This window comes from Penicillium brevicompactum (assembly GCF_028827555.1).
Source record: "Penicillium brevicompactum strain IBT 35665 chromosome Unknown utg000005l_segment0_segment0, whole genome shotgun sequence".
NCBI lineage: Eukaryota > Fungi > Ascomycota > Eurotiomycetes > Eurotiales > Aspergillaceae > Penicillium > Penicillium brevicompactum.
Genome location: NW_026623208.1, coordinates 4,906,419 through 4,932,318, shown reverse-complemented (window position 1 = coordinate 4,932,318; position 25,900 = coordinate 4,906,419). Strand labels below are relative to the sequence as shown.

Genomic DNA, 25,900 nt, shown 5'->3' with positions numbered 1-25,900 from the left:
TGTTTTCTACCTGACACAAATAATCCCCATGCTGAAAAAGTCACCTGTTTTCTTCAAAGAAACAGGGACGGCAGCTTAGAGCAACACATGAAACAGCGGACGCCCACCAAAAAATCGACCATCCAGCCTGATTGACTGACCCGGAAGCCTGAAGACTCCGGTAGCCCACGGGCGGAAACACTCGAATGATAAAAAAAATAAGGAAACAAGAAATGGGAGGGGGAAAAGGGGGGAGGGGCAGTGAGTATAATATGGAAAATGAAAACAAAGTAGGCAGAGAAATAAGAAAATTCATCTCAAGTCATGTCCGTTCCTCTTCTGGTAAGCAGAAGGCTCTCTCCACCCTTCTCTTATTGCTTTTCAACTCTCGGCACACTTATGAGACACGCGTCATTTAGTAGACGCGGGCAAGGTTGCGAAGGTACCAGTCGACCAGACGGCGGCCAGCCTTGGTCTCGCTGACGTGAATCAGGTCGTCCTCAAGAGCGTAGTCGAGGTCGTTGGCAATGGCAGGCTCGCCATCGAGCAGGCCACCCTCGACCCAGCGGATCTGGCGACTGCGCTGCTTGTTGACGAGAAGCCAAGAGCGGAGCTGCTCGGGAGACACCTCCAGGAAACCTGCAAGCTTCTTGAGGTCCATGGTGGTGTATAGCTTGAGGTAGGAGCGGATGGTGGGGTTGAAAAGTGTGTTCTTGACCTCGTCCATGAAGATGGCGGTGTGGTGGTCGACGGGGTCGACGTTGGAGGCGGGGTTCTCGAAGTCGGGAGGAGTGGGGTTGATGAACTTGGGGCAAGAGGAGCGGAAGAGCTCCTCGAAGACGGGCAGGGCCTCGGGGCCACCCTTCTGCATGCGGTAGAACTGCTCGCCGTACTTCTCGCGGACAGCGGTGTGGATGGTGTCATCCAGACGAGTGGGGTGGAGAGCGACACAGATGGCAATCAGGGCGTACATCTGATCGTTCTTCTTGGCGATGGCATCGTAGTTGTTGCCACCCTTCTGGAAGTTCTTTGTCCGAGACACATACACGAGGATGTGGCTGAACATGCGGATGGCATCGCCGTAGCGGCGCATCATCATGTAGGAGAAGCCCACGTAGTAGTAGGTGGTGAAGTGAGCGGCCATCACACGGGCGAACATGGCCTTCTTGTTCATCTCGAGGTCGTCGAGGATCTTCAGGGCGAGACTGAAGTCACCGAGCAGGCAGTGCACGCGCAGCAGTCCGATAATGGAGAAGTAGCCTAGCATCTTGTAGAGAGGGCGGGAGCCGTACTCGCCAGCAACGGCCAAGGGGTCCTCTCCACGCTTAGTAGCGGCCAGTTGCTCGCTGATCTGGGAGCGCTGGATGAGTGAGTAGAGAACGTTCAGGACGGAGTAGCAACCCCATGTGTTGGGGTTCTCGCGGAGCAGCTGAGCCTCCTCCTCGTTAGATCCGGTGCCGGCAATGCGGTTGCGGTAGCGGCAGAAAGATTCGAACTGGTAAATGAACTCATCGATGACTTCCCAGGCCCAGTAGTACTGATGGTACAAAAATAAATTGTTAGTGACTGCTATGTGTTTTGGGACAATTTCAACCTCGCTGTATCCGTGAATGCCAAGAGTTTTGTTTTCATTCACGAAGATCCAACAGGGGCGTGATTTCAGAGCGGGAGACATACGGAAGGAACCTCCAGATCGACGGGACCATCGGAGTTCAGGATGTAGTGGAAGAGACTGCAGTAGTTGTCGTAGCTGGCGAATTTGGTCTCGAGAGTAGCCTGGTATTCCAGCGGGGTAGCGGCGGCGGCCAGCTGAGCCTGAAGATCCTGGGCGGCACCGCCCTGAGATGTAGTCCGGTCCAAATCACTCATTCCATCGTCGTAGTTGTTGACCTGCTCGCGGTAGTCGTTGACCATAGTCTCCTCCTCAACGTCGGACTCATCGAGGTTGGGGCGCGCATTGGCGCGATCTTCGTACGACATTTTGGGTGGGGGGAGAAGAGAAGAGATTGAAAAATGCAGCAAGTTGCCGAGATGAAACGGCAGGGAGGGCGCGGAAAGGGCGAGGTGGGGAACTAGCGTCGGCGTGTGCGATTTGCCAAAGAAGTCGAATTTTGAGGGTTTTCGCTTGGTGTGGCTTATCAGGGCTTATCGTGATGACTCAGCATATACTATGCTTGACTTTGAAGGACATTCGACGTGGACTTTGGCAATTCCACTCGTGTACATTGCGTTTAAATGTCTATAGCTTTGATTTTCTGAATATTCAATGCTATGCCATGGGCTGAGCGCTGTATTCCAAGATCGCAAAAAGTGCACTCTTTTTGAACCAGTTTAAACCAGCTATCAACCTTGGGATTTGCCTTGTTCATCAAAACTTTCAATCGATTATTCTAAAATAAGCATCCAAACATGCTTAGATAGTCAAATTCCAATCAGTCAAAGTTGGAAACCACCCTCTTAACCTTGGAAAGGTTCGATGCCTTGTTTTTGTTTTGTTTTGTTTTTTGCTTCCCTTCAGACGAACCTGATGTTCCACCTGGCCATTGAGGGCATAGGTCGCACTCACTATGTCCAATACAAGATTTATTTTTTTGTAGCATGTACCGTAAATAAATATTAAAGAAAGCAGACATATTGAACCTGTTCACACCTACATCCAATCAACGCCATGGTTATATTCCGTTCCCCAACCTTGAAACAATACAGTTTATCAACGAACATTTCGTAAGAGCTGGGCTCACAATAGTCACATCTTTAGGTTTCTCCCCCTGGCGGGTTCGTTTTTGAGTTTCCCCATGTTAAAACGCAACCTATTCTTCTCTGAGGGTGTCTCTCGTCCGCGCATCACGATTCGTAACCTTTGTCATCGAGAATGGCAACAATTTCATGGGGAAGACGTAAGTTTTGTTGCAAGGCTTTTGTCTTAATTTCCTGAACCACATTTGCAGTTTCCTGGTATTTTGAACTGAGAGACATTCCAAAGCGACAGAGCTCAGCAAAAGCCTGCCTTGATTCATCACTGTCTTCAAAGTGGCGGATCATCACCCGAAGACCGATCTGAGTGGCGCCGACGACTTGGCTGGGTATATGCTTGAGACCGTAGGAGCGGCGATGAATGTGAAGACACTGAGCCATTTCATGAGCTGACTTGATTTGGTAAATTCGAGCTTGTCGAGCGATTTGTGGCTGGGCAGAGCCAATCAACACCTCAAAAAGCGAGATTGTAGCCTCGAGACATTTAATTCTTTGTTTAAGTCAGCAAATTGTCGAGAGACAATATAATATGTAAAGTACGGGACATATTATCCTTACCTGGTGAGAAGAACTTGGGGGAGTGGATCGTTTTGCATCTCCGATAACGTAGGCCAGTGTTGGAGCCAAGTATTCAGGCGATCAAAAGAGCTCTCTGCTTGTCTCCACAAGTCATCAGAGCCAACGCCTCGATTACCAGAGCCTATAAGCTTCTGAACATCGCTCAAAATTTTGGCGATATCAACTAGCCCTTGTCGGATCTGTGGGAGGCGAGCTGGTTGTTTTGAATATGTGATTTTATTGGATCGTGGATATGGGGTCCAATCAACATCATCGTTGCTGCAAATTGTGATATCTGAAAGGGGATGTTCCAAAGGAGCGATCATTTCCAGCTCCACTGACAGTTGTCTGCTCATAAGATCAGTAAATGTGCGGTTAGACGTTCGGGGGAGTACTTACGAGCGCAAATTAAATATACCCCAAGCAGTAATCGTACGAACGTGCTCCATCTCTGATACTATCGTATCTTGCTTCATGCTGGGTGTATCGAAGAGCCCTGTTCCTTGGGCCATTAGAACAGCTTGTCCGAGTACCACCCAGCCTTTCTTGACTCGGCCTTGAAGTTTAAATCTTGGATCCAGTCAGTTTCCTCAATCTGGGTGTATTTTTTGGTGAGACCAAGAGATGACATACAAACAGCACATTAGCAGAAGAGCCTGTATGTTAGGCAGGCTAATGGGGGACAAGCTAGTTTCGAGCTCGGTCTCCCATAATCTTTGCGCCTCATCAAAGAAGAGCTGGCCCTTTGAGAAGGCATTGTCAGGATTTGATAGCACGTGGAGGCTATCGGAATGTGTCTATTCCAGTTAGCAAATGAAGAATATAATAGAAACAAGAGAGACACATACACTGGCCATTGCCAAAAGACTGTTTACCAGAAGAGGTGTACAAAACTCCGACTTTGGATCCGCATCCCTCATATGCGCTAGGAAAGCGCGTTGGTCAAGAAATTGCGAGCCTGGATGATCCCATGTGAAGTAGAGTGAGACAAGATGGGAGACCAGATAGTCGCTATCTGTAATTTGTGTCCATGGTTTTGCCGGTACCTCGAACAAAGGTATGTCACAGAGGCTTTCCAGTGAGACCCGCGCATAAGGACTGATCACCGGAAGTTGTGGTATCTTCATGAATTGAGTGTCTTCTGGAGAGCTTGCCATGAGGCTTGTGTCGGAAGTCCGTCTCGCCTGAGGCCCAGATCCTGAAATTTCCCCTGGTTGATCCCCATAATCAGAGATGGCCAAGCTACTCGCAGTAGACAGTTCCTGGGGATCGGCGAATGTCGTTGCGGGACCTCCGACACTCTCTGCGATTTCTTCCAATGGAGATTCATTCCGAATCAAATTTAGAATACCTTCAAGTTGCGTCTCGTCGGCGTTCTTGAGAGTCTTTAACAAAGCAGTTAAGAGCTCCTTGTGGTTTGTGAGCTCTTGAATCGTTCGCTTCACTGCTACTTTGCGTCTGAGGTCTCGGCTGGGATCAAAGTAACACTCGGTACCGGCGGCCTGACAGGCCTTACAAGGTGCGTCGGGTCCAGAACACTATCAAGAACAAGGAACATCAGTATATGGGCATGTTGACGATGTCTTGTCGAATTTGGGGGAAAGTCCCGAGGGGAAATAGAAAGAGCAATGCGAACACCAAAACGACAATCAGGCTGATTCGTTGCGCCAACTCACCTTCCTCTTTGCTGCCTTGCATGCTAAGCAGGCAGTGGAATTCTTCTTTGGCTTGGTGACCGCTGTGGACGTCTGCGGAGCAAACATCCGCGGGGGACCTGGTGCCAAAGTCGGAAATTGTTTGTGATTTTGGTGGTGACTCAACTTCATGTTGAATATTAGGGTGAAATACGAGTGGTCACCCGTCGTTCAGTTCTTAACCTCGTAACGAGAATGCGCCCACTTGGAACGAAGCCCTCGGTCACTACTGTAGTGAGTAGGGCTAAATCGTTTTATCTCGGAACTCAACCGCACCAAATCGGGTTAGGAAATTCCAAGTGATATCGGTCAATATTGGAGATATGCTGATCTCAGGCTGTGAGGAGGGAGAGTGTCATGTTGTAAGGGGGTTGCCCGGGGGTGAAACAGCTGTATTTCAAGTGCGCACAAAATCAGAGCACAGCAAGAGCAGGGGAGGAATCAAGATAGAAATATGCTGGAGCCAATTTGAAGGCTATGGAGCCAGTTGAAGAGACTAGGGAAGTCGAGCTGAAGGTGACAAGATACTAGAGCCGATGGGCGTTTGACAAACACGGTGTTCGAATGTTTGTTGCACAGCCAGGGTAGCCTTGTAGCCCAAGATCGAATATAGTAACGATTGGAGACGGCTGAAAGATTCTGCGATTCACTAGTACAGATAAGTGGCATGCAATATAAGCCGTTAAGACGAGACTGACCTAAATTATCGGATGGTACCGCCGAACGCTGGCAACCTTGGGAATGGCCCAATGTCCGATGTATCCGACAATACGAAGTACGCAGTATACTGTGACTAGCTGGAATTCCCCCGCTGAATAAACAAGGAAAAAAGAAAAGCGAAATTGAATGTAATTCTATAGATAATCTCACAGTATGTAATATACTAGGGGCGTATTACCCTGCCCAGGATTCCACATATTCCTTTCTGGGTAGCGACCGGTCCAAGCCTAGGGTGCTGGAACATCCAATTCAGGTTTTTCGTCCTCGTATATCTCTAGTTTCAAGCTTCCATTGGAGTTCAACCCTGGAAAATGACTTCATTTTGCCACTGAATCATTTACCCTGGACATCTGATGATCCCGAACTGCAATATATATACATCGTGCCCAGAGGGCTCAAGTGAAACCGTCTTAGCTTCCTGTGAGCATTTCCAAGGTTGTGTGTCCGCCCTACTCACCAGCCTGCAGTCCTTGCGACCTTGGGTTTCAAGCGAATCTCAATTTCAACCGGAAAGGGGTTAGGAAAATTAATCCAAAGTCCAGGGTTCGTACAAAGAGACCTCATTTCCAGCTCTATGGTCCATGGGGCGGGATATCTGGCTACACATTACACATTACAAGGTTACTATAGATGCACACGTTCTAATGAGTGTACCCATGAGCGAGCGTGGAAAATTTTACCGTCCAATAACATTACATTTAACCTTTTTCCCCTCCCCCTTACACTTTGTCGCTTTCGCTTAAAGTCGTGGGTCTCGGGGTTTGTGTTCCAGGGGCTCCTCAGAGCCGGCCGTCAGATCTACGGGATGACCTCGGGATCAGCGCCAATGATGAATTTGCGTTGTCACTTGACCACTCATGTCTGTCGGGTGTTGGGAATGCCTTCATCTCCACTATTCAATTCTTGGCTTCCAAAAGGAACCTTTGAAGGCGGGTGTTTGGCTTCCAGGGCTCCATACATACAGGAAATATGCATCTTCGCAAGATCTGATTGGTTGTGTAAATGATCCGGCCAATCGGAAAACTAAACCTTCCTGTACCATGGTAACATGATCTCCCCTGCCTTCCAAGGTCGTGTCCCATACTTGTAGATCGGCTTTGCTCTTTTCCTCTGTGGCTTCATTGCACGAGTGGTGATGTCAGTCACACAGAGCTTAGTATCTACTTGCCCAAGTGCTTGTACATATACTGTACGCTGTTGCTTGCAATTGAAGCGTTACTCTTTCACTCGTACTGTACTCCGTAATCTGCAATAAATTTCAAGTCGTTCATGGAGACATGTTCTAACTAGCTCCCTCACGTCTTCTCGGGACTACCTACTATAGTACGGAGTATGTATGTAGGTGGCATGTCTCCCTGGGATGTTCTTTGTTCTTTGTTCGCTAAAGTGGACCCCCAAAGTTTTTCGGTACTTTGGCTTACATGTGCACGCTTATTGGCAAGACACCTGGGCATGTCAAGCCCGTTAGCAAGCCCGCACTGCCGCCCGCCTACTTTCAACCGAACCTTGGAACTTGTAAACACCATGCAAGTACTAAAATTCAGGCACGCTAGCTATTTGTAAACACACTAAAAGTATGAATGACTCAAGTCAGGCATTTATACATGATTTTTCTGTCCTATAGATTATTGCATTTGCTGCAAGAAAGTTTCGGGATTGCCCCCACAAAGTCAAGTCTCAGATCTTGGTAAGATCTGGCTTTGGGTTACGCGTCCGAAGTATTGGCGGCTTCAGTCTACTTACAAGCCCCCCGCACGGGAACCCCATACCACTACATTAGAGGGAACGAGGCTAGCTTCACACATGTAATGTGACAGTCACAGATCTTGACTAGACTTCCTTATCACCTGCATAGATGTGATACATGTACTGTAGAAGCCCGCCAACATCTCAAGGCTGTTACTGTGTTTGGTCTAGGTGCGGAATGATGAGAGAGGGAGACGCAATTTCTGAGACTCAAGCCGCTTATTACTGCAATGTCACATCCTTACAAACGAAATCCTTGCATTTTGGCGGTCCAGATCCGGTTGGATTGATTAATTTACTTCCAGGAACTGAAACTAGTTTTTGATGTCGTCCAGCCGCACGGAGAAAACAGCCAGAGCGATTTCATTGGTTGGAGCTATCTACCGTGCCCAGTTGCCCATGATGTATCAGTTCTCCAAGCCAGCCATGTATACTCCGTATCCATGGATGTACAACTTCTTGATTATTCTGTGCAAAGCAAATACATACTTTGTATTCCGTAATCAAGGCATATTCGCATTTCATCTCTCGTTTCGTGTAACATTTCCATTGCCTGCCCCATAGCCAACCCCATACTTGTATGCTATATACCACTCAGGTGGCTTCTAGTTAACACTCTCCAAACTCAAAGCGCTAGATGGCCTGAGTGCATTGCAGATTCCAAGCTTGGAATAGCTTATCCTAACGACGTTAGATGACGTTGATTGTACGAAACATCCAGCTCTGTTGTCGAATTATGAATCTGTTCAACATACCCATTTTCTGGTTCATCTACAATGGTTCTATCTACTACAGGAAAATCTGCGAATTTTGCCGAATAATTACACATTGAAGTCCATGCTGCCTGATTCAAGCAACACTAGCGCACCACTGGGACGCAATTGGGTGTGCTAAGGCCTCTCCGAATTCTGGATTTTGATTATACATATCTTCCATTACTGGCCGGATAAGGCTTTGCATTAAGGGGCTTGGTCTACGACTCAGTACTGGTAGTAATTTAATCAATTTGAAATATAACTATAATGTACCCGGTCGATCTGCTGTGTGTCATGATCAACTGCTTCGGGAGGCGATCAACTCCCGGGGCCTTGAACCCCCGGGGTGCAGCATAGGTTGCGTACATCATCCCGCCACTCCGCCGCCCGGGGCCCCCGAAGCCAACTTCCAGTGCCACATTGACGATGATCAGCGCTTTGAACGAAAAGAAGGAATGTGATCAAGCATGGTCAATCATTGATTTGTCGGTTGGTCTATCCATTCTACATATGTAAATCTGAAATGGAAGGAAGTATGATGTTATTCGAATTTTGCTTACATGGGCTTGGAAAGGCGTACCGGCGAGGAACTGGCTGATCGTATGATCGCTCGTGAGCCCAAAGCGTCTGATACAACATATTACTGAGCTGCATTCTCATACCAGGATGCAGGGCATAAGTCCCAGCACATCATTTATACCCCCTCAATATCATAGATGGTGATAACCTTGATATCGATGCCCTGCACAGTCGGCCAATCTTGTTGATGTTTTTCGTTTGTCTACTATTCTTGTTTCCCACTTCAAAGGTGTAAATTGTATCGATATTTGTTGTGCCTGCTTTTAAAAATATCCATGGATGTTCAATCTGGTCGTGCCCATAGTAAACAACCCTGGAGATTTATACCAACTCCCCTGTCAATATTCAAGTGAGCGCTAGGCATGAAGACATAAACCTTGGAAGATTCTAATAGCTTGCACTTAGTGATATTCAGAAGACGCATGAACCATTAAGGATTTCTACTTCGCGCTCGAGTCGAGTAAACCGGCAGTATATAGAGTGAGAATAGTATGTTCCCCTCCCAAAACATACTACTCATACTACTTGCTTCGATACATTCAAGATGACAATCAATAGATAGCATGTTTTTAGGCAGTGACAGCACAACAAACATTTAAATCAAGATTGAACCACGACACCTCTCGCTACTAATATCTATGAGCCCCAAATCTGACTTGGGGACTACTCCGTACCTCCGATACTGATAACAGAGATATTAAATTTTGATAGAAAGCAAATCGCTGAAACAGTAGATGTCATATCTGTCGAAATGAAGACGGACGGGGGAATTCAAGGTTAAGAGAAGAACGAGAGAGCGAGCGAGCGAGCGAGCGCATCAGGCCTGTCAAACACCATCACCTGACCACCCATCCCAACAGATATCGTGTAACAACCATGAGAGTTGATCATTTTCATACATTCACATCCAGTGCGCTACGGCATAAACCTGGCAATCCTTGTTTATCCAGACTGCACTATATATATATATTCATGACTAGGGTAGCTCAAACCTCGGAAATAACCAAGTGGAATTCGATAGACCACCACCCACCCACATCTTTCCAAGGTTAGGCACAAGATCATTTGAGCAGTCAGCTTCGGGACTCCCCAAAATTCAAGTCAGGTAAACCCCACCCAATCCCTACAAGCCATTAGCACCAACCCTCAACTTTGCTTTTCCTCCCTCAAAAGCTTGGAAATACTCACAGCAGCTTGTTTTGGCTGCACAAAAAGTGCGCGAGCTTCCGCTATCAAGGTTGAGTCTGCACCACCAGCCTCCAAAGTCTCAATTCGGCCTTCTAGCCAAGCCTTGCGGCCCTCAAGTTTGACAATCTCAGCGTTGAGAACAATGTACGAGCCTGCCAACGCTGGTGCTCGATAATCAACACTTAAGTTTGCCGTTACCCCAACCTTCTCGGGAAGGCGAGGAAAGCAGCACCATACAAAGCTCTCATCTAGTAAGGTTGCCAGAAGCCCGCCGTGAACGACACCTGGATGACTGCAGACGTCGCTACCGAGGTGCATCATCATCACACACCTCTTTCCATTGTTTTCCTTAAATATATATGGTGGCACGGTTATCTTGTCGGATCCTGCGAGGGATCCACCGAGAAGACTCTTCCCTCGCAGAATATCTGGAGCATGGAGATGAGGTCGCGACTCAGTGAACCTGCGATTGGATCGCAGATTCTGGGTAATGGGGTGTGTGCAAATGAAATTTTCGATAGACTTTGTCCCACCCCGGGACGCGTAACGATGGCCAGCATGGACCATATTCGGGATATGAGACATAGTTTTTTGCTTTGTAGATGGGCTCTTTGTGCTCATGAGTGAGAACAGGGACATTGTAGACAACCTTGGAAGCCTGGATGTGTGACATTCATATGCTCATTCAGACATGGAAATAGCAGGATATAAATACGTTTTGTAGAGCCCCTAAATCGATCATCCTGAGGTCTATACAGATTTCAAATGGCTTTTCTTCATTTGATTCGCGAGATCGAGAATGAATCGCAATGAAGTTGCATCAATGCTTTTCTCAACTGTAGCCCAATCATGTATTACTACCAAAGTTTCAACATATTGGTGGTATGTATAGGCTTGAACATATGATTCAATATCAAGAACCTTTCGAGTGGAAACATCAAGCGCGTTCTAATTATTGGATCATCGTGGCATCATGTTCATGAAGCTGTCCTACAATGACAAAAAATTGCAATCTTCGATCAACCACACGCAACGGCTAGAGGATCGAGTACGTCTTTTGTACTACCACAAGCATTCCCAGTGAGCAAAGGAGGGTGCGAAGTATGCATGCAGTCTCGAGCGATAACGAAGATCAGTACTCGAATAGTCTAAGTGCATTTCACTTCACCCAATGCCAATATAATTGCCAATCTGCAGCTTCTGCATGTTGCCATACACCGAGGTATAAAGCGTCATATTTCGGCATTGGCGCTTTTTGCAGCCGCTTTTTCAAAGGTCTCAAGTTCATATCTATATCGGCGACCAACAGGCCTACACGGTTATTCTCGGAGATGTCAACCGGGCCGAGTGGGCCCGTAGATCGATACTCGATCAATTTTCGACTGTTCAAGGGCGCAAGGCGCAAGGCGTGTTCGAGTCCTTGCACATTTGCCCAATCGTAGAACACAGTTTTCATCGTAGTAGTACACATTTACATTATCAATATGCAGGTGAAGATATGAGTAGAAAACATTGAACATTGGGGGTGGCGGTTGAAAAGTTGGAGAAGCGGTTTCCGCTCGGCGTTGAAAACTTTTTTCCATTTGCCCCGATACGCATCCCTGGGGCCGGGGCAAACCGCTCTCTATAAGAACAATTGGATTCCTAATTCCAGCGGTTTTAAGACCAAAGAGATCAAAATCTACTCCGTACTGCATATCCTTCTCCGCAATCGGTCATCGGAATTAAGTGTGACTCATAAAATTCCGTTCAAACCTCAACACAACCAATTCTTCTCAATAATTAACAATTAACAATCAACCATGGGATCCGTCGCCCCAAATGTCGCTGAGCTCGATGGCTCCAAATTCAACATCACACGCTCCACCACTCTGCGCGATGTGCCTTTGCCCGGTTCTCCAGAGGAGATGAGCCACTCCCACTGCACTGACCACATGGTCACTGTGCGATGGACGGCAGAGAAGGGCTGGGAAACGCCTGAAGTGAAGCCCTACCAAAACCTTAGCATCCCACCTACTGCCTCGGTCCTGCACTATGCTACCGAGTGCTTCGAGGGAATGAAGGTGTACCGCGGATACGATGGCAAGATGCGCCTATTCCGCCCCGATTGCAATGGTGAACGTCTGAACAGCAGCTCCCAGCGTTCCTCTCTCCCTGGTTTCAAGTATGACGAGCTGAAGAAGCTTGTTGCTAAGCTTTTGCAGGTTGACGGCGCTCGTAAGTTTCCATGTCTAGACATCAGTGTTTGTCTGCGATCTAAATGAGCTTTTCACTGATACAATACAGGCTGGCTCCCCAACCCGGGCTCTTTCCTCTACATCCGACCTACCGTCATCGGTAACGGTCCTCACCTGGGTGTCCAGGTGCCCAAGGAAGCCCTGCTGTTCATCATTGCCGTTCCCTGGCCCGACTTCACCAAGATGAAGAAGGACCCCCAGGAGGCTCCCAAGAAGGGTCTTAAGCTCTTCGCCTCTTCCCCGGATACCATCCGTGCTTGGCCCGGTGGTTTCGGTTACGCCAAGCTGGGCGCCAACTACGGTCCCTCCTTGCAGGCCCACGGCCAGGCTCAGGCCCTGGGCTTTGATCAGATTCTGTGGTTGTTCGGACAGGATCGCCAGGTCACCGAGGCCGGCGCTAGTAACTTCTTCATCATCTGGCACAACGCCGATACCGGAAAGCTTGAGCTTGTTACCGCTCCTCTGGGCAACCAGCTTATCCTGCCCGGTGTGACTCGCCGCAGTGTTTTGGAACTCGTGCGCGAGAGACTGTCTCAGAACTCAGTTGGCAAGCTGGCACCCCTCGAGGCCGTGGAGCGCACTTTGACCATCGATGAGATCGAGAAGGCTTCCAAGGAAGGCCGCATCGTTGAGTCCTTTGTTTCTGGTACTGCTGTAAGCATCCCCTAAATTCGACTCACTACGAACGATCTTCAGGATACTAACTTTCAAATCCAGTACTTCATCACCCCCGTTGCCATGATCCGCAACGAGAACACCGATATCAGCACTCTGGGCAAGGATGGCGAGCCTGCTGGCTATGCTGCGCAGATCAAGTCTTGGCTCGAGGTCATCATGTTCGGCAAGGAAGAGCACGAGTGGGCCTACACCATCGAAGACGAGGAGAAATAGACGACTTGATTAAGATGTCCGTACCCACTGCTTGGATGCCTGTGGATTTTCACGATTGGCTGGACCTTTAGTGAACGTGGTTCACGCACCTTTGATATACTGAGATTTTAGATTGTACATAGACTTTGCATTCTTAGAAATTGGCCAAAAAGTCCAGCAATGAAACTTCAGCATGATGAAATGAGCAAAACACAGGAAGAAAGAAGTAACCAAACGCCATTATATGCTTTTCGGATGGTAAACGAAGATCATTAAAATATCGTACACGGTTCGTGATAGCCATTGATATGGAGCGGGATTCAATCGTTTCAGACTCACATTTCAACAATCATTGGGGCATACTCTCCGGTCTCTTCGTCTTCGTCATTTCCGTCCCAGTCCATCTCAACCTCCTCACCGTCCTCTAATTGAAGCATGCCGTGGCGAACAACTGGGCCAGGATGCAAGTCCCAATCATATTCAGCTTTCACCCATTCCTGGAGTTCGTCAAGCTCTTGTTTAACAGTAGACTCTGCGTCATCCTCGACCAAGTCATCTACCGACTGACGAAGTTTCATGAGCAGACTGCGCAAAAAAGCACCGCCCTCATCCCCATCAATCTCGAATAATCCACCCTCAACATCGTCGCATCGCTGAAGCTGCAATGAGAGAATCTGGATGAATTCGCTAATGAACTCTTCTCTATCCAGAACTGCGGCTCGAGAGGTAAGCACAAGCTCGAGAAGTCGCTTCCATTGTTGGAGGCAGGAGTAATTCATCATGGTCAGTACCATGAGGAAGGTGAACTGCAATTCTCCGAGCAATTGGTTTCCTCCAGCAGCCTCTCCGGCATAACGATCGATCAGGTCCCCTAAAGCCCAAGACCGGTCTTGAGCTGCTTCTGTCCTTTCACGTCCAACAGCGCCTTCCCTCCATGTCCGCTTCAGGTCTATGGGGATGAAGCCAAACTCACGTTCTGGTTCCTCACCTGCCACCGGCTGATTGGTTTCTGTGGCCTGCGAGTCGACTCCTGGAATGTGATCCGCATCTCGATCAGCCGTTGAAGCAGACGTCAACAGCCATCGTGGATGACCATCCACATCGATCTCCGGACCGCCAATGACGCGCGACAAAAGACTGGGCGAGATGCGGTTCGTCAAGCCAAACCAGTCTCTTCGTCCATTCTCCTCTGCCTGCGCATCGTCCTCTGCCGGGGCTGGCGCTTCGATCTGGGGTTGAGCCTCGTCTGTATCCTCCTTCTTGTCTGATTCGGCTGTCTCGGGCTTGACAAGCATGGAAGGTGCAATTCGACTGCGATATTTGAACAACTTTCCACTTTGCCACACACCACCAAGGTTCGCTTTGTAGCGCATAGCCTCCTGGCGATCGGAATCGCTGTCTCCACCGAGTGGAAGCAAAGTCTCTGTATCCGCGCTCCATTTCCAAATGTATATATCCTGAACTGGCGAACGTGGGGGTTTTGTTTGAGATGACGAGACGAGCGCCATGTCGTCAGTCCCCTTGCCTGCGGCATTGATGTCGCCGATGTAGAACCATGCGCCACTGCGGAGAGACAGAGTCTCCGTTGCGCCAGTGTAGAGAAAGTGCCATCCAGGAGAGAGGTCACGTATTCCGTGGAAATTGGCGGTCGAGGTAAACGTTATGAGGTCGATACCGACTAAGGTCTTGGGTGGGACTTGTGGGAGAAGGATTGTCGGAGTGGGCTCGTGTGTGGACATGGTGTCGCCCAAAAAGCTTTCAGAATTTCCCTTGGGGTTGACTCGTAGAGATGGGTGAGAGATGGAACGCTTGGGTCGGGGTTCGAAGGATATGCGGGATCCTGAGTCCGGCAAAGGAGGCGCGCACGACTAATAGTCTGACTGAAGGGATGCGACCAGTCTGATACTAATGACTGAAATTCAAAGAACCAGCCGAGCGAGTGTCGGGAACTCGAATTGGTTGCTAGGAGCTGACTGACACTATCTTTTTATCGAACCCCACCAAAGCTCCCCGCGGCCTCGGAGAAAGAGAAAAAATTGAACATTGCTACAACCGACGCTACAAGTTGAGGTCAAAATTTACGACAGAAGAGGATGTGGGTCAAGATGTTGATTTAAATAAAAGACTATCTAATACAACAGCAAAACCCGCGAGAGGGTAATTTTCAGCGTATGAAAAAAATTGAAGACCAGGCGATCAAGGCCGTTCTTCGCGTTTATTCCATCCACAGATGCGAGAGAGTCCCGCAAATAGCCACCAATCCAGCCAGGCAATGAGCTTGCCAGGGGAAGAGGAGAACCCAACTGTAAGCGCACACGCTTACAGACGGCGACCACGGCGACCACCCTTGCGACGAGTAGAGTCGGAGGGAGTGGGGGTGACGTCCTCGATACGGCCAATGCGCATGCCGGAACGGGCAAGAGCACGGAGGGCAGACTGGGCACCGGGACCGGGGGTCTTGGTGCCGTTACCACCAGTGGCACGGATCTTGATGTGGAGGGCGTTGATGCCGAGCTCCTTGCAGCGGACAGCGACGTCCTGAGCAGCCAACATGGCGGCGTAGGGGGAGGACTCGTCACGGTCAGCCTTGACCTTCATACCACCGGTGACACGGCAGATGGTTTCGCGACCGCTGTAAAGACTTGTTAGCTAACATTCCAGATATTGTCGCAAGTCGATTCCAGGTGCAATTGACTGGGTCGAGCGCGCGATGCTTGTGGGTTGAGATGGACTCACGAAAGATCGGTAACGTGAACGAAGGTATCGTTGAAGGAGGCGAAGATGCGGGCAACACCGAAAACGAGCTTGCCTGTCAAGTAGGTTAGCGTTCATTGTCCTGTGGCTTTGAATTTTTTTCAACATACCATCACCGGCGAGGGGGCCGAGGGAGACGTTCTCCTTGGCGGCAGCGGGAGCCTTAGTCTTGGGGGCCATTGCGACGGTTGTTGGATGTGGATGGAATACAGAAAGGAAGAAAAAGTCAGATCACGATCCCACTTGGATGAGAGAAAAGTGGGTGTGTGCCCTAGAGAGATCCCTGCATTTTGATTGGCTATTACCAAGCGAGTTTCTGCCTCGCATTTCCGGCTATCCCGGCACTTATGTCGGCCCGGCGGGCGGTGAACACGCTAGCTTGGTTGCCTATTTAAAAAAATCTTTCGATCGGTCCATTTGCTCTCGACATCGCAATTGACTTTCACAGACTCAAGTGGCACAGCTTACAGTTTGCGTTTCCAATTGACAATATCTCAGACAGACCGACTATTAGTGTCACTGGGCAACAGAGCCACACCACACTAGCAGCTGAGACTGCTTGACAGAATGGGTCGCACCAAGGAAGATGCCTCGATTGGTATCATCGGTATGGGTGACATGGGCAAAATGTATGCCCAGCGCCTCAGTGCCGCAGGATGGAGGTAAATGGTCATCCCCCCAACCGTTCAACACGGACCCAAAATGCTTCACAAGGTAAGCTTTCCCCTTGTTTCTTCCAACAATTCCACACCCCCTCGAATGATGACATGAGTGCATTTGGCTCGAGTACTGTATGGTTGGCGCTGCTACGCTATTCTGGCTGGTGGTTCCCCAACTTGCCGTCGATGATGTTACAACCACGCTACCTTACTATTTTTTGTCTGATCCTGTTTCAACCTCACAATTATTGCTTCACTTCTTTGCTATTGCGCACTCGCTAACAAGTGAAAAGATTTTACAGATCTGCATCGGGCCTCGTTTTCACTAACCATTAGATTTGAATTCACTAACGTGGGATATAATATCAAGGATAAACGCCTGTGACAGACCTGAGAATTTTGAATCTTTAAATCAAGAATTCGCTTCTCAAGTACGTCTCCCGGCTGGGTTTATGCCATTCAAAAGCTCGAGAAGCTCATTGTATATAGCAAGGAGTCACCATATTCCCCAATGGACATCTCGTTTCAAGAATTAGCGATTACATCCTGTACAGCGTAGAGGCTGGGTCCATCGACAAGGTCGTGGAACAGTACGGACCATGTATGTGTCGATTCAAAGCCGCCGGTCTTGTCCACAGTCCAAGTACATTCTAACCCGCGTTCAAAGCTACCAAGCTCGGTGCCATCGTCGGTGGTCAAACGTCCTGCAAAGCCCCGGAACTTGCTGCATTCGAAAAACACCTACCTTCCGATGTAGAGATCGTATCTTGCCATTCGCTCCACGGTCCCAAAGTCAACACAAAGGGTCAGCCTCTGGTATGGCCTATCCCACTCTGCTTTCCGATGTTCCCGGTCGTCTGTTACTAACCTGATGCGATACAGGTCCTCATCCAACATCGAGCCTCGGACGAAAGCCTCCAATTTGTTAACAACATCCTCTCCTGCTTCGGATCTACACATGTCTACCTCACCGGCGAGATGCACGACCGCATCACTGCGGATACACAAGCTGTCACTCACGCAGCCTTCCTGAGTATGGGAACCGCGTGGCAGGCCAACCAACAGTTCCCTTGGGAGCACGGACGATGGGTGGGCGGTATTGAGAACGTTAAGATCAATATCACCTTGCGCATCTACTCCAACAAATGGCACGTGTACGCTGGCCTTGCTATCTTGAACCCGGCGGCCAAGCAGCAGATCCGCCAGTACGCCGAGTCCGTAACTGAGTTGTACAAACTCATGATCGGAGGACATCGTGAAGAGCTCAAGCGTCGAGTCAAGGATGCGGGAGCTTCGGTTTTCAAAGTTGGCACCGAGAAGCAGGATCTTCTGTTGAGGGACGATGTCCTAGACCAATTCTCGCTGTCTAACCGACCGCGTGAGAAGGCGCCGCCGAACAGTCACCTCAGTCTGCTTGCGATTGTTGACTGTTGGTCAAAGCTGGGCATTGTTCCTTACGATCATATGATCTGTTCCACACCGGTAAGTGATCAAGCATGGGCATGGCCTCCTTGACTAGTGATTGTGCTAATATGGCGTAGCTTTTCCGTCTCTGGTTGGGTGTGACGGAGTACTTGTTCCGTAACCAAGACCTCCTCGACGAGGCACTTGATACAGCCATTGACGACAACACATTCCGCTCCGACGATTTGGAGTTCACATTTGCTGCGCGGGTGGGTCCAAGCCGATATTCCTGACATTTTGAGGTATGCTAACCAGCTGTTTGAACTAGGCATGGTCCGAGTGTGTTTCCTTCGGTGATTTCGAGTCCTACCGTCACCGTTTCGAGAATATCGCAGAGTACTTTGCTCCACGTTTCCCTGAAGCCGCCACGCTTGGCAACGCAATGATGAAGACTATCTTGGAGAAGACCACGTCCAACAACAAATGAACCACGGTGGTGTACGATACGACCAAAGGAGTTCAAGATTCTCATGAGAAACGGCCGAATTGAGTTCGAAGTCCACAGAATGATTAGGATTAATGGGATTGAATCGAATAGTTCAAAATAAATTTGGACAAAATGAAGGAATTGCGGAGTTGTTGTTAGGTTACTTGCGAAGGTGCGTGTTAGGAATATGGATACACCACTAGGATTCACAGCGGAAGTTATGCTACCTACACATTCAAATACCAACTCAAGTTAGTATTGAGAAGAGACGACTATACAGTAGTTGGAAAGCAATTCCAAATAGCCTAGGCCAGCACAGAGTATAGAAACCGACAGTCAAGTGCACATCAGATGACCTCGGGGCTCTTCGATCGAATATTAGTCAGCCGTTTATTTTGACAGTAGCGATGATCTGAGAAGGGTTATCAGTGGGACAACAAGATCACTCGGACGATCACTGCGTTCCGAACGTACGTAAATTTCGATACGCCTGACAGCTCTGGAGGTGGAAAATGGCCGCCTTCCTCTGATCAACACACCCGTGACCGCGCCCCTCTTCCCCATATCTTGCTCCGCTCCCTTCCTCTGAAACAGATCGATCTCAATGCAGCCACCTGATACCGAGACCACTTGCGATAAGTGAAAGCGAAGCCGTCGCGGCTAAATGGAGCTTCATGGCTTCCGGGCACAACTCAGCATATTCCGCGTCCACCCAACACCGTGCATTGGGTGACGGACGCTCCTCGCTCAGCCACGATGGCGGTTCAGCCGATGGAAGCTGGCACGATGGAATCCCACGCACCGGCAGGAATGGACGGTCGGAGTCAGGAGGAAGCAGTCATATGGGTGGACGAGGAGGCTCATTAGCACCCTCGTTTGGAGGCCCGGGGAGCTTCAGCGCGGAGCTCAAGAGCATGCATTCCCGCAACGTGACACCTCGCCCAGAAGGCGCATACAACAGACGCGCAAGCAGGTCCATTGGTGAGGAGGATTTACACACAACCGAGGAGCGCCAGACATATCTTCGAGATAGAATCGCAAGGGAGATGAAGATCAAGAGCGGAACCGAAAACATGCTCGAAGCACTGCTAGCGAAACCACCCAAGCAAACCAAAGAACAGCGACTTAGAGTGGAAGGCGAATTGAGCACCTCCAACCGCAAGTTGGTGGAATTACAACATGAGCTGGAAGAAGAGATCCTACGTGCGCAGGCGCCGGCATCGACACCCCCACCCAGCAGCCGACTCTCGAGCCTTTTCCGAGCAAGCCCCATGCGATCGCCGTCCCGAAATAAGGACGCTACAAGTTCACTGAACGGCGGCGACGATGATATTGGTGGAGATGGAGACATGGAGTCGCCAACCTATGTTCTCTCGGAAACGCTACAGGCGCTGGAGGTGGAGGGCATGTCTCCCGATTTCTACGTTGAACGAGCAAATAATCTCGTCGAACTGTTCAAGAGACATCCCACCTTAAAGTACGATCTTGCATGGCCTGTCTTTGGACTCCGAGTTCAAGTCATGCTTTTGAGTGACAGCAAAGAAGTGGTAGCCGCTGGATATCGGCTAACCCGCTATGCTATTGCGGACCGCAAATCTCTCCAAACAATCAGATCATTACATACCGATGAGTTGGTGATACTGTCGCTGGTTAAAGAGACCAAAGCAAGCATCGAAAGGGAACAAGCACTCAAATTCGTCAGAGGTTTCCTGGACGTCAAGGATGGAGTTCGAGAGATATCACGTGCGATAGTACGGACTATTGTCGCTGTGGCTGAACATCATGAAGACCGTCTGCGGAACATATCGATCATGACTTTGGCCGAAATACTGGTGAAAGACCCTGAGATGGTTGCAACTGCTGGTGGATTTGCCGCGCTGCACGACGCGCTTGCAGAGGGAACATTTGGTGCTTCCGAAAGTTTGATCTCAAGCTTCCTGCATGTTGTGGATGCGCCGCGCAGTCGAAAATTCCTTCAAGGCTCAGAATTAGAAGCTGTTCTCACCCCTTTCACCGATTCATTATCGGACTCGCTACGCAGCGGAAGGTTACAGTCGGCAGCGCGGGCGATCTCCGCCATGTTGAAGACCTGGCCTGGCCTGGTAATTCTTGCCAGACACGATTCACAACCTTTGCGTTCCCTGCTCGATTCACTCCATTATGAAGACACTACTGCTCGAGGTCTGATAATGGAGTTGCTGTTCGATGCTCTGCGGATCAAACCGCCATCCTGGTCATCATCCTTCCTTGCGGGCAGACGCCTTACAACCTACGGCAGAGTCTCCAATCTTCGCTCAGACACCGAATCCTCAAAGCTCACCCGTAACTTCCACGACAGCAGTAGCAACAAATTCGACTTGACTGCTCATTTCTCCACCCTCATTTTGGCAGGACTAGTAGAAGCAGGAATCGCAAAGGTGTGTATGCTCGGTATCTAGAATTCTACGGGAGCTAACCGAAGGAAACAGACCCTCTCCGATGTCATTGAGAATGAAACAGATCTTTCACTCCGACGCAAAGCTACACTGCTATTGACTGAAGTTCTCAAGCTCGCCCATCATTCATTACCGCAAGCTGTTAGCGCAAATCTCCAAGTTCTTCCTCATCTTATCCCTCCCGCAATCAACTTCGAGACCGAAAATCATGATCTCTCAACCGCAACTATCTTCCAGATTGATAGTATAAACCGCACATTGGCTCGGTCTGGTGCTTATCCCAGCGGACAGAGTCGTTACAACATGGAAACCGACATGTCAGTTCCTCTGCTGCCCAATGAACAGGGTAAAGACAAGATGAGCCCCGCTATGGACGAGACGCAGTTCCGAAACGCTATTCTAGAGACTCATGTGCTCAACACCGTCAACTACACGAAATGGAAATGGGACATAATTCATCGCTTGGTCGAGGGTCCTCTCACCAACCCCAAAAGAATGGACGAGGCAATCAAAGGATCCAAGTTCATTAAGCGTCTCATTGGTTTCTATCGACCTTTCAAGTATCGTTTTGCAATGGTCTCGAACACCAAAGCGAATCAGCGATATGTTCGAACAGGATGCGTTCTCATGCGCACACTTGTCATGACTCCCGAGGGCACCAAGTATCTAGCGGAAAACAAATTCCTTCGCCAGGTTGCAGAGTGCTTGGCTCAGTTGGATCGTATGAGTGGGCTGACATCCGAATCACCATTGTTTTCTCGAGAGCAGATGGCCAACACATTGAGTGGGGGTTACTTTGCCATGCTGGGAACATTGAGTGGCGATGCTAATGGGCTGTTCATGATGGAGCGATGGCACATGCTGAACATGTTCTACCACATCATTGAGCTGCGAGACCGCAACGACCTAATCCAAACCCTGCTAGGGAACATGGATTACAGCCGCGAAAGTCATCTCCGCGTGATGCTTTCAAAGGCTTTGACGATTGGGTCTAAGGAAATTCGGATCTTCGCCACGAGATTATTGCGAAAATATGCCGTTGGTGATGTTTCGCTCTCCCCCAACGTGGCCATTGGGAATGCCGAATGGGTTGTGAAACTTCTCGTCACCCAACTCTACGACCCTGAAGTCACGGTCTGCCAAGTTGCCGTAAAGATCCTTGAAGAGGCTTGCAATCAGCGAGACTACCTGGAGTACGTTGTGAAGTGTCGGCCCTCCCTCGACCACCTGGGTGAGATTGGTGCGCCGCTACTTCTTCGATTCCTGTCAACCTCTGTCGGCTATCACTATCTAGATGGCCTTGACTACATCACTCAAGAGATGGATGACTGGTTCCTCGGTCGAAACGATAGTTATGTTGCCCTTGTCGAGGCTGCTCTTTCACGCGCCTACGTCGAACAACCTCGACGTGGCAGCCTTGCCCCCGAGGATCTGGTGGACCTACAAGATATCGGGTTGGTGCCACCTCACTTCTACCGAGAACTTGCACGAACCGCCGAAGGATGTAAGCTTCTCGAGCAATCAGGTCATTTCAACGAGTTTGCGTGGACTATTCGCGACTTCAGGCTGGACGAAGAAGAAAATGAAATGTTGCTCAAAGCCAAAGGGTGCCTTTGGGCGGTTGGAAACATCGGCTCTATGGAACTCGGTGCCCCATTCCTCGACACTGAGATCATACAACGGATCGTGGATATAGCCACGAGTGCAGGAGTGCTCACCATGAGAGGCACTGCATTCTTTGTTCTTGGTTTGATTTCCAGGAGTCGACATGGTCTTCGTGTCTTGCGAGGATTGGGCTGGGATTCTGGCGTGGATCAAAAAGGTGACTCTCTGGGTCTCTGCCTTCCAACTGATTTCCGAAAATTGTTCTGGGTGAGTGTAATTGTCTCATTTGCTTTGTTGACACTACTAATTCTTCCTAGATCTCATTCCCCGGCTTTGATTCCAAATCGAAGCGCACACCGCAAGAGAAACTCAAGGAGGCCACGTCGGACCCCGATCCTGTGAATCAACGGATCCTGAAATCGATTGTGGATATGGGCAACACGGTGCTCGCCAAAAGAGCGGCGTCAGAGCTCCACAGGTAAGCTCTTTTCACACAATGTGCATCGCATCTTCTGACACCAACTATAGCTTGAAATCCAAACAGCCTGAGAAATTTCGCCAAGTGGAGATTTTCCGCAAGACACTTTGCATCTTAGAAAGTCATCACTACCGACTTCCGGCCCGTCGCTTCGCTTTGGACTTATTCGACAAGAGCGTTATGCGACGGATTGTTCTCGAGGAAGACTATGACTCGGAATCGGAATCGTCTGTCAGCTCTCAATCAGAATAAATGGGGTCATACTCTTTTCATGTTTTGCTTTCTTGTCCGCTATTATACCCCACAAGACGGTTGGGTGTCTGGCTTGTATTCCGAACGACGATTTACGCATCAATCTATGAATTCTTTTTTTTTTCCGGGATGGCTTTTGTTAGGAGGTTCGCTTTTACCTGCGCCACGTGGATTAATGCTCGTAGTAAAAGCAGTATAAATTTGTAGGTCGTCAAAGTGACATGCCGATCACGGGAACTCAACCAAAAGTCGCGATGCCGAGGCACTGATCCGATTATCTAAAGTTGACCCGCAATTGTGCAGAGCGGATCATCAACTCCGAGCTCTCCAGATGAGCCCACCGGATATTGCAGATTCCTCACTGGTATTTTGAACATGGCAGCTGAGTCTGCAACCCCGCACCTGACAGATTCCGAGGCCGAGACCGACCGTATAACCACGATGTCCGACATGCTAGGCCCAGAGGATATCTCCAGCCACGCGCTCCCCCATACCATCATTCGGCTGATCCAGTGTAAGCAATGCTGGCGCCCGTTACGTACGCCGCTCCGATTGCCGTGCGGCAACACTGTTTGTCGAGACTGTCTACCCCCCCTCGCGGACGCGGACGGGTGTCACTTACCCCGTAGCTGAGGGCAGGGACAAGGCGTTCACCTGTCCGTGGGAGGGAACCGATGGATGCGCGGGGGAACATTGTGTTGGAGACTGCAGTACCGATGTTCTGCTGGCGAAACTGGTCGGGCTGTTTGGCGAGCTGTTGGCGGGCGCGGACAACACGGTTCGACCTCGCTCGGGCACTGACGTCAACATCGTTCGATGGAAAATCGACGAAGATCATGATTTTGAAAGCGCAAACCTGGAGCAAGGATTACTGGGGGAGTCTACCAACTCGCATCGGCAGGTCATTTTCCTCGCGACGTAGTCGACGTCACTTATGAAGCATCGGAGGGTCTTGATGAACCTACGAATCCGGAGCTTGTTCAAACGCAGAAACTCCAGGACAACCTCCGCGCGGAGTTGGACTGTCAAGTTTGCTACGCATTGTTACTGGATCCGATCACTACAGCTTGCGGTCATACATTTTGCCAAAAGTGTGTTGCGCGGGTATTGGATCACGCCGATCTCTGTCCCATCTGTCGCCGCAAGCTGGGCATGCCGAGTATACAAGCGGAGCCCATCAACCACACAGTAGCGCAATTGGTTGATCTCTTTTTCTCCAATCAGGTCGCAACCAGACGGGAGACTGTCGCGCAAGATGATACCACTCCGGATTATGAGAAGAATTTGCCCCTTTTTGTTTGTACGCTGGCATTCCCAACCATGCCGACTTTCCTTCATGTCTTTGAGCCTCGGTATCGGCTCATGATCCGACGAGTGATTGAGAATGGGAATGGTAAGTTTGGCATGGTCATGTATAATCGGCGCGGTCGACTACAGCTTGGGCATGTGGATGATGCACCTTTTATGCAATACGGAACGCTCTTGATGATAGAGCGATACGAGTTGCTTCCTGATGGCCGCAGTCTTGTTGTAGCGACAGGTGTGTCGCGATTCAAGATCATCGACTCTGTGATGGTAGATGGCTACTATGTCGCTAAAACAGAGCGGGTTGAAGATATCTCGCTAGCAGACGAGGAGCGACTGGAGGCTTTAGAGACCTCAAGCAATGGCGAAAATATTTTGCCAGAAGAGATCCCCTCTGACCCTGCGTTGGACTCGATGTCTACGCAACAACTCCTCCCTCTCTGCGCGGGAATTCATCAGCAGCCAGCGTAGGTTGGGTGCTCCTTGGCTACATCCCCGAGTCATGTTGGCATATGGGCCCATTCCCGTGGATGCAGCCCGCTTCCCTTGGTGGTTCGCTAGTATCCTTCCTATCTCAGAGGAAGAGAAATACCCCATACTTTCTGCAACAAGCGTTCGCGAGAGGCTTAAGGTCTCGGCGAGATGGGCGAGACAGCTTGAATCTCGAGATTGGTAAGTCCGACGTTATCATTGACCATGATCTTTTCTGATATCTCACAAACAGGTCCGCTCGCTCATCCATTTTCTCTGTCTTATGACTATCCGTTCCCCTCCTCATTTTCTGCATCATTCCACTGGTATTGAGGCCCCTCTCTGCCTTCCTGACTACAATGTCACCAAGCGGATTCACAGCATTCTCGTCATTAACACCATTCTCGTTCTCAATTTCGATCTCATACCGTCGTCACTCAGAACCTTCGGACCAGGCGCTAAGCTCCCAACCTCCCCAACACCATGACCAACGTCAAGATATCGAGGCACATGGACGGGGCGAGACACATATCCCTCAGATCTTTGTTATTGGTGCATTCTTCGCGATATTCTGTGCTCAGGTTGGTGTCAACTTCCTACACGCTGTACGGAACGGGCGACGCAGGCGACGATTTTTGGAAATGCAATTCCCACATCCCTTACCGCAACGAGATCAAGTTCAAATCAGAGCAAACGCAGAGCCTCCTCATAATCCGAATGCCGGAGAGGGGGCGACAGGCGATAACACGGCAGACAGCCCTGTCCCAGCAAATGCACCTAGTGATGAATAGGGAATCTCTGCCGGATGTTCCCCCGATACACCAACCACCCCAGACTGACACAATAATCTTTGCCCCTTTAAGAGGCATGATACCCCATCTTGACGAATTTACGAATATTTCCTTCTCCTGCATGTTCCATCATATCCATGACATTGGAACCCAGAATGTACATATTAGTTTTTTGGACG

At 49.5% G+C, this 25,900-nt stretch overlaps 11 protein-coding genes across 11 annotated transcripts; 5 read left to right on the top strand and 6 right to left on the bottom strand.

Annotated features, from left to right (window-relative positions):
* Window positions 1–394: 394 nt before the first annotated feature.
* Window positions 395–1,959, bottom strand: N7506_007734 (putative eukaryotic translation initiation factor 3 subunit EifCl; the record flags this gene model as incomplete). The annotated part of the gene is made up of 2 exons (XM_056957027.1): window positions 395–1,516; window positions 1,657–1,959. The coding sequence occupies 2 exons, from the start codon at window positions 1,957–1,959 to the stop codon at window positions 395–397; spliced, it is 1,425 nt and encodes a 474-aa protein (XP_056811361.1).
* Window positions 1,960–2,823: 864 nt separating this feature from the next.
* N7506_007733 (putative C6 transcription factor) lies at window positions 2,824–5,117 on the bottom strand (the record flags this gene model as incomplete). The annotated part of the gene is made up of 6 exons (XM_056957026.1): window positions 2,824–3,223; window positions 3,292–3,639; window positions 3,691–3,861; window positions 3,925–4,088; window positions 4,140–4,829; window positions 4,968–5,117. The coding sequence occupies 6 exons, from the start codon at window positions 5,115–5,117 to the stop codon at window positions 2,824–2,826; spliced, it is 1,923 nt and encodes a 640-aa protein (XP_056811360.1).
* Window positions 5,118–9,931: 4,814 nt separating this feature from the next.
* On the bottom strand, window positions 9,932–10,558 carry N7506_007732 (PaaI family thioesterase; the record flags this gene model as incomplete). Its single annotated transcript, XM_056957025.1, has 1 exon — window positions 9,932–10,558. One exon carries the CDS (start codon window positions 10,556–10,558, stop codon window positions 9,932–9,934), a length of 627 nt encoding a protein of 208 aa, XP_056811359.1.
* Window positions 10,559–11,775: 1,217 nt separating this feature from the next.
* N7506_007731 (branched-chain amino acid aminotransferase, cytosolic) lies at window positions 11,776–13,101 on the top strand (the record flags this gene model as incomplete). The annotated part of the gene is made up of 3 exons (XM_056957024.1): window positions 11,776–12,190; window positions 12,260–12,864; window positions 12,928–13,101. The coding sequence occupies 3 exons, from the start codon at window positions 11,776–11,778 to the stop codon at window positions 13,099–13,101; spliced, it is 1,194 nt and encodes a 397-aa protein (XP_056811358.1).
* A 314-nt stretch (window positions 13,102–13,415) lies between these two features.
* N7506_007730 (AAR2 splicing factor family protein) lies at window positions 13,416–14,819 on the bottom strand (the record flags this gene model as incomplete). The annotated part of the gene is made up of 1 exon (XM_056957023.1): window positions 13,416–14,819. The coding sequence occupies one exon, from the start codon at window positions 14,817–14,819 to the stop codon at window positions 13,416–13,418; it is 1,404 nt and encodes a 467-aa protein (XP_056811357.1).
* A 580-nt stretch (window positions 14,820–15,399) lies between these two features.
* Window positions 15,400–16,014, bottom strand: N7506_007729 (40S ribosomal protein uS11; the record flags this gene model as incomplete). Its single annotated transcript, XM_056957022.1, has 3 exons — window positions 15,400–15,712; window positions 15,817–15,889; window positions 15,945–16,014. The coding sequence occupies 3 exons, from the start codon at window positions 16,012–16,014 to the stop codon at window positions 15,400–15,402; spliced, it is 456 nt and encodes a 151-aa protein (XP_056811356.1).
* Window positions 16,015–16,401: 387 nt separating this feature from the next.
* N7506_007728 (prephenate dehydrogenase (NADP(+))) lies at window positions 16,402–18,384 on the top strand (the record flags this gene model as incomplete). Its single annotated transcript, XM_056957021.1, has 7 exons — window positions 16,402–16,496; window positions 16,864–16,924; window positions 16,983–17,094; window positions 17,161–17,309; window positions 17,376–17,975; window positions 18,035–18,166; window positions 18,226–18,384. 7 exons carry the CDS (start codon window positions 16,402–16,404, stop codon window positions 18,382–18,384), a joined length of 1,308 nt encoding a protein of 435 aa, XP_056811355.1.
* Window positions 18,385–19,058: 674 nt separating this feature from the next.
* On the top strand, window positions 19,059–23,154 carry N7506_007727 (putative cytosolic regulator Pianissimo; the record flags this gene model as incomplete). Its single annotated transcript, XM_056957020.1, has 4 exons — window positions 19,059–20,801; window positions 20,853–22,691; window positions 22,742–22,902; window positions 22,953–23,154. The coding sequence occupies 4 exons, from the start codon at window positions 19,059–19,061 to the stop codon at window positions 23,152–23,154; spliced, it is 3,945 nt and encodes a 1,314-aa protein (XP_056811354.1).
* Window positions 23,155–23,650: 496 nt separating this feature from the next.
* N7506_007726 (uncharacterized protein) lies at window positions 23,651–23,992 on the bottom strand (the record flags this gene model as incomplete). Its single annotated transcript, XM_056957019.1, has 1 exon — window positions 23,651–23,992. One exon carries the CDS (start codon window positions 23,990–23,992, stop codon window positions 23,651–23,653), a length of 342 nt encoding a protein of 113 aa, XP_056811353.1.
* A 482-nt stretch (window positions 23,993–24,474) lies between these two features.
* N7506_007725 (uncharacterized protein) lies at window positions 24,475–24,930 on the top strand (the record flags this gene model as incomplete). Its single annotated transcript, XM_056957018.1, has 1 exon — window positions 24,475–24,930. One exon carries the CDS (start codon window positions 24,475–24,477, stop codon window positions 24,928–24,930), a length of 456 nt encoding a protein of 151 aa, XP_056811352.1.
* A 359-nt stretch (window positions 24,931–25,289) lies between these two features.
* N7506_007724 (uncharacterized protein) lies at window positions 25,290–25,721 on the top strand (the record flags this gene model as incomplete). Its single annotated transcript, XM_056957017.1, has 1 exon — window positions 25,290–25,721. The coding sequence occupies one exon, from the start codon at window positions 25,290–25,292 to the stop codon at window positions 25,719–25,721; it is 432 nt and encodes a 143-aa protein (XP_056811351.1).
* Window positions 25,722–25,900: the final 179 nt, after the last annotated feature.